The sequence below is a fragment of the Camelina sativa genome, chromosome 16 (assembly GCF_030686135.1).
Source record: "Camelina sativa cultivar CO46 ecotype springtype chromosome 16, ASM3068613v1".
Lineage (NCBI taxonomy): Eukaryota > Viridiplantae > Streptophyta > Magnoliopsida > Brassicales > Brassicaceae > Camelina > Camelina sativa.
In genome coordinates this window covers 23,524,500-23,539,735 of record NC_141895.1, presented here as the reverse complement: position 1 = coordinate 23,539,735, position 15,236 = coordinate 23,524,500, and the positions used below count along the sequence as shown (strand labels likewise).

The 15,236-nt window shown below is 33.2% G+C and overlaps 2 protein-coding genes across 6 annotated transcripts; one reads left to right on the top strand and one right to left on the bottom strand.

Moving 5' to 3' along the window:
- The first annotated feature begins 2,598 nt into the window (after window positions 1–2,598).
- LOC104751546 (AT-rich interactive domain-containing protein 5) lies at window positions 2,599–7,100 on the top strand. Of its 5 annotated transcripts, none has more exons than XM_010473503.2 (14): window positions 2,599–2,868; window positions 3,121–3,574; window positions 3,724–3,857; window positions 3,941–3,980; window positions 4,352–4,404; window positions 4,494–4,539; window positions 4,788–4,880; window positions 5,264–5,386; window positions 5,480–5,528; window positions 5,613–5,676; window positions 5,962–6,028; window positions 6,166–6,216; window positions 6,543–6,635; window positions 6,723–7,100. In XM_010473503.2, exons 2-14 carry the CDS (start codon window positions 3,137–3,139, stop codon window positions 6,816–6,818), a joined length of 1,347 nt encoding a protein of 448 aa, XP_010471805.1. In that variant the 5' UTR covers window positions 2,599–2,868; window positions 3,121–3,136; the 3' UTR covers window positions 6,819–7,100. The 5 variants fall into 5 exon arrangements, 2 of the variants coding, with proteins under 2 accessions (XP_010471805.1, XP_087348069.1); XR_015584748.1 differs by having other exon boundaries at window positions 2,686–2,868; window positions 4,788–4,824; XR_015584749.1 differs by having other exon boundaries at window positions 2,686–2,868; window positions 4,788–4,824; window positions 5,613–5,836.
- A 2,161-nt stretch (window positions 7,101–9,261) lies between these two features.
- LOC104751545 (AT-hook motif nuclear-localized protein 29) lies at window positions 9,262–10,802 on the bottom strand. Its single transcript, XM_010473501.3, has one exon. The coding sequence runs from the start codon at window positions 10,267–10,269 to the stop codon at window positions 9,349–9,351; it is 921 nt and encodes a 306-aa protein (XP_010471803.2). The 5' UTR covers window positions 10,270–10,802; the 3' UTR covers window positions 9,262–9,348.
- Window positions 10,803–15,236: the final 4,434 nt, after the last annotated feature.

Genomic DNA, 15,236 nt, shown 5'->3' with positions numbered 1-15,236 from the left:
TGATTATACTTTTTATGAAAGAAAAAATATATATTAAAACGACACTTTTTGTTAAACGAAAAATATAAACGAATCACTCATTACCCAAAGAACTTTAATAAATGTGAATCTCACATTATGGAAGAAGTACATTTAACTGAAACTGGGTAGTTTCACACATCCAATGTAAGAAATTTGAAAGGAAAAAAAAAACAAGTTTAAAAAGAAGAAGATAACAATACTGTTGGAGACCTAAGTAGTTTTCTTTAGTATCAATCATAAGCATTTAATTCATAACATTTTTGAAGTTTTTTGACAGAATTTACAAAGACACATGTAGTTGTCTTTATAAAATGTTAAAAATATTAATAATATTTAAACATTGATGAAGTTTCAAATTTATAAAGTTTAAATATTAGAAATATTTCAACTTTTAAAAAAGTTAGAAAACCTTTAAAATATTAATAATATATTTAAACTTTTACGAAACTTCAAATATGAGAAATACTCAACCATTTTAAGAATTCTAAGTATAATAAATATTTAAACTTTATAAGAAATGCCAATCTTATAAAAATGTAAATGGTTACAATCTTAATAAATAACATATCAACTCAATCTAATATTTATAATACAAAACAATAAATATTAAAAAATAAAATGATGTAGTGCAAGTTAAAATATCTCGGGACGGATTTATATAGCGGGATGAGTTTGTCGATATTTATATAAATTGAAAATATAATTAATTTGGTGCTACACGAGTAAAACATCATTTTATTATTTTGTTAACACTATCAGTATCAGAGAATAGACATATCTAATTAAATTGATTAAATAAATATTATGTAAAACATAAATTATAATGCGGTATTATATGGTTTAAACTCTAAACCATAAAATTAACAATTATTATATAATTATAACATATTTAACCAACAAATATAATTTAAACTTAAATATTTTAGTTATAAATATTTTGTGCTGCAGTAGGTCCTAATCTAGTGTTGTGTACAAGCACAACCACAAAATTCAATATTCAATGCAAGAAATAAATGTGAGCTACTTTCAAAACAGTCGAATATAAATGTCCTATTGAAATTAAAATAATCATATCCTACTACACAAAAATGTAAGTTGCTTTCATGGTTACTTACTTGTAATATACCGACCAAAAGAAAGATTAACTTCAAAAGTTCTAATTAATAGTAGTTCGGGTGATTCTGTATGAATGAATTCAACACTTAATAACACTTCTATATAAAAGCAGTACTGCATAGTCTGCATACAATCATTATATTAAAATTATGGTTTGCAATTCACATAAATCACATTGCACATTTATATACATTCACACTTCTACTATAATCATTATACTCCCTCCGTAGATGTTTTAAGCAAAAACACAGAAATTAAGAAATGACTACTTTTAAAAAGTTTAACTAATTATAAACAAAACTGCATAATATAAAATATTAAACTACTCTAAAAGTTGCATAGAAAATTGAAAACATCTTATATTATTACACACAAAAATTTATCTAAAACATCATATATTATGAAACAGAGATGGAGTATTAAAATTATGGTTTGGAGACTATGCATTACTGTTTATATGAAAGCAAACCATAATTTTAATACTAGAATGATTGTAGTAGACAATTCTACTAAAGTAGTAAAACCCAAGACCATGTACTAGTGAAACTTTGATAAGTTCTCTTAATTATGAAGGATCCTGTCACCCTCGCCCCAAAATAAATCTAGACCCTAGCTCGGGCAAATTTTTTTTGTAAAAAAAAACCTTTTCTTACTTACATTTCTTTTGAGATAATTTTTGAAATTTTGATTAAAACATGGACCACTTTATAGATGAAATTTTGACTTATTTTAAAATAATACTAGTGTTTAGAAAATTTTGGATCAGTTTACATTTATTTATTTATAATAAATATGATAAATAAATATGGATTTTTTTCTTATGTATGTTAGTCTCTTTGTCTACATCTCTTAGGTTCATAAAAAATTGCAATAGCAACATTTGTTATAAACTCTGACCTTATCAAGCAGTTGTAGTAATTTGTTGTAATAGTGAGTTACAACAATAGAATAAAAACCATGTGACTTGATTAATCCTATAATATAAACTATTTTCAGGAAAATCAATTCCTTTTAACCACAAGAGCCTCGTGAAGATGTAGTTCTTGAAGATATCTTTAAGTCTTTTAACAACACAAAAGATACCTCTCGATTCGAAACGGTCTACTCATTTTAATACACGTGACATATATTCAGAAATTCTGATTTGTACTAGTATGGGAGATGTAGGGCATTATCATAAAGGCTGGCTAATTCATGAAGTGGTCTTTCCTTTTCTTTTGGATCCACATCAATTCAATTAAGTTTTCAATCATTTGACACTTTGATAAGTAAGTACTAGTGAATAACATCATCATCTACATAGTGGTAAAGCTAACCACGTAAATTTTATACACTATATGCTAATCTAATCAAGATACATAAGTTGTCTTCTTTTTGTTTTTGTTTGTACCTAGATTTTTTTTCTTTTCATAACAGACCTTATGTTAAGCCCATATTTGAAATTAATGGGCTTAATTATTTACATGGGCCGTGAAGGTTCAATTTGCTGAGATATCATTTCCTAATAAAACAACCTTTTATAATAAGATATATTTCCTTTATTTAATTAACCATTTATGCCAAAACACATTTATTGTTGTTTTTGAGGATTTGATCTGCGCCTTTCTCTCCGTTAGATTTTTGATAATTCTGGCTCCTTTTACTCCGCCGGCGATTTTCAATTTCTCCGGCTACTAACTAACCCTAACCTTACACTCCACCGTCACCGGCGTCGTCTTCGTTGCGGAACCGGTAAACTTTTCAATTGGATTTTATTGCACTCTTAGCACTGCTTGCGATTCCTTTTTATTGCCGTCAGTTTGAATCAGAGCGGATCAGTGCGAGAGTTATACGTTCCGATTCTCGGTTACATGCTTCTTGCATTCTCTCGGGAATTAATCGATATTGCTTTCCTTGAATTGTTAATGAATTTGTGGATTGATCGTATTCTTTAAGGATTTTGAGTTCGTCGTTCTTGTTTGTGATTGAATTTGTATATCCTAGAGAAAGAAGCTTTTTGATGGCGGACACGGAAATGCAAGAGCAAGATGTGCCGTCTGTTGCTGGCGCTGATGCTACTCTTGTTGATACCAAAGCCGTAGAGGTGGAGGAGGAGGAGCGTTCAGAACAAGAGAAAGACCAAACCTCTATTGAAAAACCTAAGTCCCCTGTTCCTAAGGATACGACTCTTACTTTGGAAAGTGATGTTCATTTATCTGATGCTCCCGTTACTAATCAAACTGAGGCTAATGAGGAGGTAGGTGGTCAGAAGAACATTGTTGATGGCAAGAATGGTGATGTTGATGTTGATCAGTCTGGAAAGAAGATTACGGATGAAGGCGGACAAGAGGAGACAAAACTCGGGGAATCAACTTCTCTCAAGGGGGGACCGTCGAGCCCTCATGTTGCTGATGAAAGTGTTAAGAAGTGGAAGACATGGTTGCTAAGTGACTCTGAGGTAATGAGAGCAGGGTTTTTTTCACATTTGAGACAATTGAACTGCTTGCATCTGCATTAACCGTTGAATATCATTGTTTTGTTATCTAAGGGGAAAGAGATTTGTGGTCATCAGTGGCTGTTTCATTACAAGTTCACGTTTTTCTACAGGCCAGGGATGTTGATGAATCAGGGACACCAGCGGATCAAGAGGCGTTTATTAAAGAAGTAGAGGCCTTCCACAAGGAGAATCTCCTGGAATTTAAAGCCCCTAAGTTTTATGGACAGCCCTTAAATTGTCTCAAGTAAGTTGCTTTAATTTCTTGGGAATTATCATATTTCTGGATATTTTCTTGTTTGACATCTGCATGTTTACTTTGCAATGTAGGCTATGGAGGGCCGTCATCAAGTTAGGTGGCTACGATGTGGTAATTATCTACTTTCGAACTTTAAGATTTATGTTTACTAAGATCTTCTCCCTCCTCTCCCCATTTAGTAGGTTAAAAATCTTCTAGATTATTACATACGAGTCATGAACTATAACTATAGTTAGCTAGAAATTTTGGTTTTTAGCTAATGAATGAGAAGATGATTTTAAGACCAAGGAATGGCTTCCGGGAAGAATTAAAGTCAATGCAGTTATGTGTTAATTATGTAATTATGTTAAGTCTGTGTTTTGGGGACTGAATTTGCTTAGTGTCATCTGCTTTGTTTGAGAAATTTATACCCAAATTTAGCTGTAGTTGGGTGAAACTCTATGTGTATTCAAAATTCCTCTGATTTTCATTTTCTTACACAGGTTACCACATCTAAGCTATGGCGGCAAGTTGGAGAATCCTTCCATCCTCCGAAGTATGACTGGTTTTGTTCTCAAACTCCTCAACCAATTCCGTCTTTTGTATGAAATTGACTTTCCACTTTTTTGTTTTATTATCATTCAGAACATGCACTACAGTCTCCTGGACATTCCGCATTTTCTATGAAAAGGTGAATTTCATTTCTTATAAGTACCGAATATACATCGATATTAAATGAGTTTGTACTTGTTTACTTCATTTCATACATGTTCAATCCACACAATCTCCTTGTGCTCCTTTTTCGGGAATGTGTCTGAGACTAGCTAGCCTTTTAACAGTTTACTTGGACTAACTCCTTTGGAACATTGACTCTGGTTGATTTTTATCTTATCAAGATGTAGAAACTTCATTATTTGTATTCTTACTTTCCAATTGCAGGCACTTTTGGAGTATGAGAAGCATTTAAGGCAAAATGGTGAGCTTAACCTTCCTGGTTCAGCATTTCTTCCGTCTGCAAGCCTTGAAAAGGAGGTTAGAATTCCTATGAATTTGTGAATTTTTATGCTTGTGGGTAGGTGGGTAGGTGAACACTTTGAGAGGAGGTCGATTTAAAGATAGGTAAAAATGCTGTTTAAATTAGATGAAGTGAAAGCTCTGCAGTTCTTTTTTAGAATGATTAGATGCAAAGGGGAGTTTTGGGCATGCGTAATATCAGCTACGCATGTTGAGTACAACTCTCTGTAATCGGATTGAATTAAGCTGTACCGTTTTTGTGTCTAATGGGAAGCATAAGAACTATTATATATACACAACCCAGATAATTACCAATTTAAAGCTCCCAGAAAGGCAGAAACAGAAATTTAAATTTTACATACCTCTCCTTTCTCTCATTGATATAAGGGCACTTTATGTAGGCAACTAGCCATCAAGGTTCAGGGTCAGGTAGAGCACGAAGAGATGCTGCAGCTCGTGCTATGCAAGGTTGGCATTCTCAGCGCCATCTTGGATCTGGGGAGGTTACTGAGCCTATTGTTAAGGTTTCTAGTTCGACCTTACCACGCTTCATGGTTCACCAATCACCATGCACAACTTACGCTTAAACATGATGCTGTTTGTACGTTTCTTTTCAGGATAAAGGCTTGAATTCAACCCCAAAGCAAAAGAACCTCAAAAACATTGGTATTATTCCTAAGGAGTGGCTATTCTTCTCCATGATCTACAAAATGATTACCTAACGCCACCGTATTTAATTGTTCTTGTCAGGTTTGCAGAAACAAAAAACACCAACTGGCGCGGATGTTGTTTTTACACATGAATCAGACAGACAGTTACGAAAGCTAATCATCTCCTGTGTTTTTTGTCTCTCTTACGCAAGATTTCTTTACCATGTGCAGTTACAGATAGTCTTATTAATTGTGAAAAGCCTGTTTCATCGTCAAATGTGTGGTCTTTGGTGGATCACAAGCACTGTTTTGTGTGTGGTAGTTGTAAGAACTACCATTCCGGATATAGCGTAGAAGATTAAATGAATACAGAGAATTTTGTGACTTGTCGTTTCCTTTCTTATATCTAATCAAAGCAAAATATTAATAGTATGGTTTTGGCATGATAGGTCAACCGCCGAGGTTATAGATGTTGGACCCCCAGCAGACTGGGTGAAGATAAATGTCAGAGAAACTGTGAGTACCTCTGACGCTTCCCCTCTCATGTAATGTATAACAATAGTCAAAATCAAGACTGCCTGAAAATGCACTCTGGCTCTTTGTTCGAAATCCGAAATCTTACCAAAAAATTGTTTTGTTATCTTTATTTACAGAAAGACTGCTTTGAGATATTTGCCCTGGTACCTGGACTTCTTCGTGAAGAGGTGAGATTTAGTCCTTGGAATTCAATCTCTTAATCTTCTTTGATCAGCGTTTCATCACTGGCTCTTTTTCTTTAATGCAAAGAGTCTCGCTGAGGTTGTTAGGTACCAAAGCAGTTTATATATGTTGTTTACTACGAGATAGATGTAAGTAGTAGATTAGTTTGGGAGAATTTAAGTAGACATAGATTTGTTCGGGAGGTTTTAAGTAGACACAGATACTGGATTCTAATCTGGAATAACACCATTTTTGTTAGCTATGATGAACATGCTGATGATCTTTGTACACGGAATTTAGTTACTCAACAAAAGTTGCTTTCTTCTTTCAGGTCCGCGTTCAATCAGATCCTGCAGGGCGGCTAGTTATAGCAGGCCAACCTGAGCAGCTGGACAATCCTTGGGGAATAACACCCTTCAAAAAGGTTAGCATCTTACACAGTCCAAACAGAGCCATGTTTACTAAATGAAGGATCGTCTCCATTTGACTTTTGGTTTTGGTTTTTGGTAAGGTTGTGAACTTTCCAGCAAGAATAGATCCGCTGCACACGTCAGCGGTTGTGAGCCTGCACGGTCGACTGTTTGTGCGAGTCCCATTTGAGCAATGACCAGACTCATCTCAAGAGAGCCCGTTCTTTAGTTGTTTCTTTGGTGAATTCGACGACCACTTTGGCTCTTATAGGAATTCGTTTTTATCAGTGGTAAAGACATTAGCAAACGTGATAGTTTGACTGACTGTAACTTGAATTCTGAATATTACGTAAAGTAGGGAAACGAACGTTGGTGCTCCATTGATGTTAGTAGGAAAGCTGCTCCCTCATACTTGGAAAGGTTATGATTTTCTGATTATTTGTTGTTTTTATAGGATATGCTGATGGAAGTTTTGATTTTTTCCTCTTCTTATTTCAGTTTTATTAGTTTTTACGTAAAGAAAAACTTGCAACTTTGTAAGTTTTTAAGTTTAAAGATTTTAAGATTTTGCTTGGATCATCATCATCCGATCAATTTAGGTGTTTAGAATTAGGTCTATCGTAAAGTACTGAAGTTTAGTGGGCTGGAAGTTTTGGGCTTGAGTTTAATGGCTGAAAATCACAAAATGTTACGGAGTTACCGTCCCTCATGACATAAGTATGTTTAGTCATATAAAAATGTGAGTTTAATAAATACTCTAACATTTTTGGCACGAGTTTTATAATTTATGGCCTCACGCCGGTGGTAATAATAAATTGTTATTACCACAATTTATATATTTATCTTATAAATTGTTATTACCACAATATTATAAGATAATTTATTATTACCACAATTATATAGATACATTGATTTCATATATAAATTGTGGTAATAATAATTAATAATAAATTATCATATAATATTCAATAATAAATGATTTCATCATGCAACCATTGTTTTTGAACCCATAAATCAAGATCCAGACTAATCTTTAGCATTTATATGTTACATATGATATTCACTATATATACGTTTACCATATTGAATTTGTTATAAAAGAATTCAAACCATGATCCTTTAACTCACATTTTTGTTTCAAGCTTTATGGCCTAGCATAGTATGAGTGTCGATATCTAAGAACAACATTTTCAGTTAGATTTCCCTCGAAAACAAATTAAATCTATAATACTATATATGATTGATTATATGAATCCAGTCATAATTCATTCATATTAGGCATATACCTTTGCATCAACGTTTACTTGTCAGCGTACTAGAAAATACAGAATGAAGAAGATACATCTTCACCCAATTGTTTGCTCACTTGCATGTAAGGCACATGACATGAGCACATGGAAATCCTCAAAAGATAAAGTCTTAATGCATGTATCTAAAAGTCCCAAAGTACATTACCCTTTATCCTCTTTACATAGTTCAGGCCCTAAAATGTCTTAATGTATAATGAATCTTTCATAAAAATAAAACCACCTCTCATTCTCATCTTATATTCTGAAATATCTCAAATTCTTATGTATAAAAAGTTGTCACCCGTTTTCCCTTAGCAGCTCATTGGAGATCTATTTCATCTCAAAATTATTTTGGACATGCATTGGTCATGTACAAGCTTTTCCTTTAACTTGATTTTTTAATGTAAATTATATGTTTTCAAATTATCCATACATATCCTCCCTAGGGACTTGATGCATTCCTCATTTCCACACATTTTTGTCTTGGTACCCACTTGGCAATATATGTTGATGTAGAGCTTCCTAATCTTCTAAAGGGAAACTGCTGAAACTTTGAGCCAAATGTTTTTCATGTCTTGGTTTTGGCTGGACATGTACTGTTCTCGTGTTTACGCTCTTTATCGGCCATTGTAACCGTCGAAAATCATGTTTACATTGTTGTAACGGGCGAATATATTCTTCTTCTAAGAATCGACAAAAATGTAGTATGTCGTTTATCGTCGTAACCGCTATTTTAAAAACAAATTCATATAATTCTAAAATGTTATTACTTTTTTTTTGTAAATTTCTAAATCCTTCTTTTCGTAGAATCGAAGAAAGATTCGTATCGATCTCATCGAAGAACAAAGAAATTACTTGGTTAAAACATATATCAGCAAATCAGATTCCACGAATAAAACCTGATATTCAATCTTGAGGGTTTCCAAATAATAAAATCTTGAGGATTTCATGTATGGTATAATATATAATTGAATGAAAAAGGAACCGGATGTTTAATTTGTTGGTTGATATACATAGTAACATAGATTAAGTGTTTAACTTTTCATACCTACCCCAAAAAGGGATTATACACATACCATATCACATACTGAATCACTCTATTGTTATCAAACTACGAATGAAGGTAACCAAGTAACATAATGAAGTTGGCTTCTAAAAACATTATTTATTGTGAAGTCAAGCATATAACAAATTAATATATAGGGTACAGCACGAAACCCTAGTGATTAAAATAAGAAGAGAAAAATGCAGATGAAGATGTATAAACCTGAAGACGAATTCAAATATTTCAAATTTCAAATATGATCAACTATATTAAAAACCAAACGAACCTCAAATAATCAAGAAGAAGTTTTTACCATAGAATGATTTTTTTTTTTTTTTTAATTATGAAAAATGAAATTTGGTTACAGCTATGTTACGGACATAATTTTCAATTCTAAAAAGGTGGTCTTGGAGCGGCTGCCGCTCCCCAACCAAGCACATGAGGATCACCGGCAAACTGATCATAACCACTCATGTTACCTCTTAACTGTCCTTGACCAGCTCCAGTTGGTGGTGAAGATGCCGACGTGGCCTGTGGTGGACCACCACCTCCTGCTCCACTACCTCCCTCTCCAACTTCTCCCCCTCCGCCTTCTCCTCCTTCCTCCTCAAGCGGAAGCCGTTCGAAAGTTGCATTAGAGAACGATGCAGCCATTAGTACCACTGGACCCGAAGCCACAAGCGGAGACACCGCGTTTCCTCCGACCACCTGACCTTGTGTGCCGGCAAGAAAGACAGAAAGACCACCGGATCCCGGGGGCGCAGGCGGTGGCAACACCGTACCAGTGATGGAAAGTACCTCAAACCTTCCATGTAAAGAAACAACACCTCCGGCTCCACCATTAGTCGCATGAGCCGTTCCTGTTACCGGCTGACGGATGCTGACGTTAGCTACCGTGCCGTTACCACTGAGAATGGAGACACCTTTCCCTCTCCGGCGAGCGTAAGTGTTAACGCACTCAATTATGTCGGCTCCAGATGAGATTTCAAGAACATGAGATCTAAGCACGTTGGGGCTATCTCTTGTCACTATCACCGGTGGCTTCGGCTTGTTCTTAGATCCCGGAGGACGACCACGTGGACGCTTCCCAGGAGTTGAACTCGAGGTAACCGGGTCGGAACCCGGATCCTTGTTGGAGTCAGATTCATCATCTGATTGTTGTTGCTGAGGCTCAGGTTGAGGTTGAGGTTGAGGCAGAGGGTGGAGATGAGGCTGAGGTTGAAGTTGGTGATGAAGGTCAGGTCTGAAGAGGTTGTGAAAGTATCTAGAATTTCCTCCGGTTTGATCGTAACCACCGTCCATGGCCGCGCGCATCTACTGGATGGGTCTTGTTCTTGTGGCTAGCTCATATATAAAGATATTGTGAGGGTGGGGATAGGATTCATATAAGAGAAGCTTTGAGATCCATTGGAGAAGTCAAATTTCAGGGTGTGAGGAGCCAATAGCTTGAGTTGATCGGTTACACAAGCCGACAAAAACAGAGCAAAGAGACACAAATCAAAAAGGTTATACTTGTGTGTTAAACCCTAACTCGCTTTTAGGGCAAAGAGAGAAGAGATTCCTTCACCCGAAGACGGTGTCGTGTTAAGTGATGTGAACAGAAATTTAGAGAAGCTTCAAATTAATTCATGTGCTGAGACTGAGAGTGAGTTGTGTCGTGTGAGTACTCTGCAATACTTTTCTTGAACGATGTAAGCAAGAAAAAAAAAAAAAAATTAGATAAAAATCATTCCTTTCACATTTTTCATATAAATAAATATATATCTAAAACGCATAGTGGTATATTAATATACTATTATGTACGCATAATTGTATATTAATAATTTACTTGAAATAAGATATTTATAATACACAAGGTTTCGAGTTTTCTTCTCTGGATATAATCATCGTTTCCTTTTTTTTTTTTTTTTTTTGCTTATATATAAAACTGGAGAAAATAAATGAAAGCTTATATGCCTTAAAGCTTTCAAAAAAAAGAAATTAAGAAAAAGTGTTCTAATCTAAAAGACAAAGATAATGTGAATAGAGAGGATTGAAGAAACATATGCTGATATTTAATTGTTTGGAAACTATAATATAAAAACCAAACATAAGGACTAAATATAAATTATGTGTAATAATATTTGTTTTAAAAATATACTGTATATATCATTTTTTTTTTTTGCACAATGATGTAATAAATGACAAAAACAATGTAAAATGGAAAAGCGAAACTAAAATGTTAACCATGAATCCTATATATTGCGTTGAAGCGTGTGCATGTAACGCCTTGTATTATCAATTTCATCATCTTCTGAAACCGAATTTCTGGTTATTATCTAAAGTAATTTTGGTTGGTCTCATATTATCTATTTTTCTTCAAAAAAAAAAAATTAATGTTAAAATTGTACATCGGAAATTTGAAGGAACTACACTAGTATATAGAAGAGTAACATTTATTATCAATTAGTTCTAAGTTGAAATCTTATGAAGTTTAATATAATTTCATTGTTTTCTTTTATTATAATAGGATGGTTCAAGAAAGTTTTATTACCAGTTCTAAAATGAGGTTTGAACTGAAAATCAGACAAATGAGAGTAAGTATCTCAATAGACGTGTTAGAATTAATCCCTAATTAAAAAGTATACTAATATACACTTCTCTAATTCGTTTTATTTTGTGTCTTGTTTAAAGTTTTTTTTCACATATACTAAAAAGGTTAAATTTTACATTTTTCTCCTTAATAATACATTATACAATTTTTATTGGTCAATACATTAAAACTCAAATCTTAAAAAAATATCTTTATTGAAAATACAAACAACATCCATTTTGATACAAAAATTAAAGTCTAAAGCACTTATAATTATAAAAGAGAAGAAATATATAAAAAAACATAGTAAATCATTACACTTATTATCAATTAATTTTGAATTAGAAACATAACAATTATTAGTATGCAAAAAATGATAATGGAAATTTCATGTCTTTTTCAGCATATCTAACATTGAAGAAAAAAAATGTTTTCTTTTGTCAACGAGTTTTACCTTTATTACTGAGAGTGTAGCTTACATTTATTACTGTATGAATAATTGTACTGCATTTGTGTTCTTTTCGGTAATATCTAACGTAGAAGAAAACAATACGTGTTTTTTTTTTTGTCAAGGAATGAAAGTTCATTTTGACCTCTTCTCAATATTTTTGATAGAAAGTATAATCTAACTCTCGTTCTCAAAAATATTGCAAAGATAACAACACCACTTGCACTAACAGATTTGAGCTATTAGAAAACTATTGCTTTTGCACAAAAAAAAAAAAAAAAACTATTGCTAACCATATATAATTGCTTTCAACATTTCAGAATACTTATAATTGTTTAAACCGTACCTTAGTTGATTAATTAATAGCATATTCCCTCCTCTATGCTAGGCACTAGCCTACTACTCGATCTTGGTGGTTCCAAGCTATATATTAAAGAAATTGAAATTCTTACCAAAGTTCCCACTTGTTTAATGGGTAATGTTATTAATCTACTTTTACTGTACTATAAGGGGGGCGGACATAACTAAGACTAATTTATGATTAGTTGATAAGAACGAATAATTAACTACTAGTAGAACTTTTTCTGTATACTAAATAAATCTTAAGTGTATAAAGATTGTATTTTACAGCCAACTCATAAATAATTGTCTAATGTTTGCATATCTATAAGCATTTCTCTGCGTAGCGTACACTATATTTATATTCGATGATCGAAGCATGTGAATTATTATTACTTGACAGTTGACACAGACGGATTCATATGTGGAAGCTATAGAATATACTACAAATTAACGAACAATCAATAGGTACTGAAATGATCTTAGTAGATAACATAGAGCTTTTAATATACCTCGAACCTCATTCCGCAACCTAAAGTCGGAAAAAAAAAAATTGACGGGGACAGGTGAGAAATTGAACTATTGAGACTTGTTAAGATTTAACAAAGAAAGTCTAATTCAGTAATGTGTAAAGTGAAAAATATGAAACAAGGAGAGTAAAGTATTTGAGAAAACTCTTTAAGGTATTATTTGTTTGTTGTTGTGTATATATATCGGTACTTATCAAACAAAAAAGAGAAGTTGTAAAGATGTGTGATTAGTATTTTGATGTTAGCACTGCACCTTTGAAAGCAGTCTCTTTATGCATGTGCCTCACGCAACCAAGTAGTCTCGATCAGAGCCGTTCAGATTTACATGACCGGCGCAATCGGACGACTCATGACGTGGCGATGCAATCGCCACAGTCTGCTTGATCCCTTGATCCACACGTGCACGGAGCAAGAGTCACGTGCGGTCAAAATGTCAGAGCAGAAGCTGAGCTGTTGTGTACCACGTGGAAGCGGTCGGAAGCATCGGTACTTGGTCCACGTGTAGGTTTCCCCCAATCTATCTTACCACAATACCACACCACACACACATACACACAGGTATCAAATACCTCGAGTTACGTTTCTCTAATATTGAAAAATAATTATCAAATTTCTCATATTCACTTGATGATCAATTACTTTTTTCATGTTTTTTTTTAAATCCAATTTTTAAAAATCCCGTAAGTATTAAATATTTATACAATTTAATTTCAGATTTGCGACAGCTATTATAGAAAACTGAAATCTACAACTAAAAAACTTACGATTACAAAAAAAAAAAAAAAAAAAAAAAAAAAAAAAAAAAAATCATATACACATGTATAGATCATGTATAGATCGTACTAGCTAGGGAGTTGAGTTCTTTGTAATCAGGATCAGTTTTTAAATGAACTATTTTTAATTAGAATAGTTATAATTTATATTGTAAGTTCGAATATGCATGGCCGTATATGTACTATTGAGCGGGTCTCTATCAAATATATTTGAAAGTTACACTTGAAAATGATTGACTACATGCTTATAACATGATGCACGACAGCAGCAAATTTTATTATAATACTAAAAATGCGATGTTAGTTTGAAATATATGAGAGTTGAGAATCGAGACCAATAATTAACTAGAGTGGTCGAAACTCCTAAACTGCGAAAACCGGTTCGATACTATTATAACTGCTAAAATTGTTGACATTCGGAATTTTTAAATATAAGTTAGTCGTATGCGTGCATGATCTACTACCATGATATGTAAATCATGGACTACAGCATTGTGACAAAAAAAATATCGATAAGATATTGTAATCAATAATATCTACATGGTGAAACCAAACATGTGACCTATAAATGGACCGAATATATAATCGTTGGATTGGACCTCAAGTTGCATAATGCATTGCATTGTGTTAGTACAGCAGTAACTAGTAAAGTACTAGGAATTCACACCCATACAATATTTAATTCGTTTCCATCCTTAGTCTCCACGCGGCATATAACGGTTGATTAAATTTTGAACTGAGATGCATCTCAGGCCCCATATACATATATACTTTCGAGTTTCGGCGTCGGTCCATGTATTGTCATTTCTTATTACAAGTTCTACCAAGTACCATTAGTGATATACCAAAAAAAAACAAAGAAAAAAAGTTCTACCAATAGGGATGATCTAAAACGTAGGAGTCTTTTTTTTTGTTTTGTTCAAAAGGCAACTTCAGTTAAACGTGGGAGTCTATGAATATTAACTTAGCAGCAAATGCATACAAAATTTTTATACTTTAAAATAATCAAAAGCAGAATGTAATTAGTTTCCAACAATCCTGTGGAGAGACTAATAATGTAATAAGTTATGACAAATCATTTTAAACTGTTGACAAACGAGGCTGCTCATCATAATCATTGACTATTGTATATAACTTTGAAAAGAAAAAAAAAGTTAGAAAAAAAAAACGATGATTACGGGACAACATATTTAGCAAATTATTTTTCTCAATTTGAGATATCTAGCTTTGGCGACTTGTTATCTGCCACTAAACCCAGTAACCCCATCCACCAATTATCATGTCTTTTTCATTATTATTTTATCAGCTTTAATGCCGAAAAAGATGACAAAACCAAAACTAAAGTTCGTTCCAATTTTAGTGCCTTTTCCAAATGTGTTATGGAGCCTATCTTTTTCATTTTTGTTTTCTATTTGAACAACCATCATCAACGATGAAGTAAACAAAAAAAGCCTAAAAGACAAACAAAAATAGTTCTTAACTAAAAAATCTATATTGAAATATTTGGTTTACACACCTTTTTTGAAAGAAAATGATAAGTTTACACGCAATCTTGTAAAGGATTAAGCTCAAATGCCAATGATAACAAAAAATTTGATTCTGTTTACAGAAATTAAATA

Coding starts and splice junctions, on each gene's coding strand:
- LOC104751546 (XM_010473503.2), top strand. CDS start 3,137: ATGGCGGACACGGAAATGCAAGAGCAAGATGTGCCGTCTGTTGCTGGC. Junction 4,540..4,787: donor TCCGCATTTTCTATGAAAAG/GTGAATTTCATT, acceptor TTCCAATTGCAG/GCACTTTTGGAGTATGAGAA. Junction 6,636..6,722: donor GAATAACACCCTTCAAAAAG/GTTAGCATCTTA, acceptor GTTTTTGGTAAG/GTTGTGAACTTTCCAGCAAG.
- LOC104751545 (XM_010473501.3), bottom strand. CDS start 10,269: ATGCGCGCGGCCATGGACGGTGGTTACGATCAAACCGGAGGAAATTCT.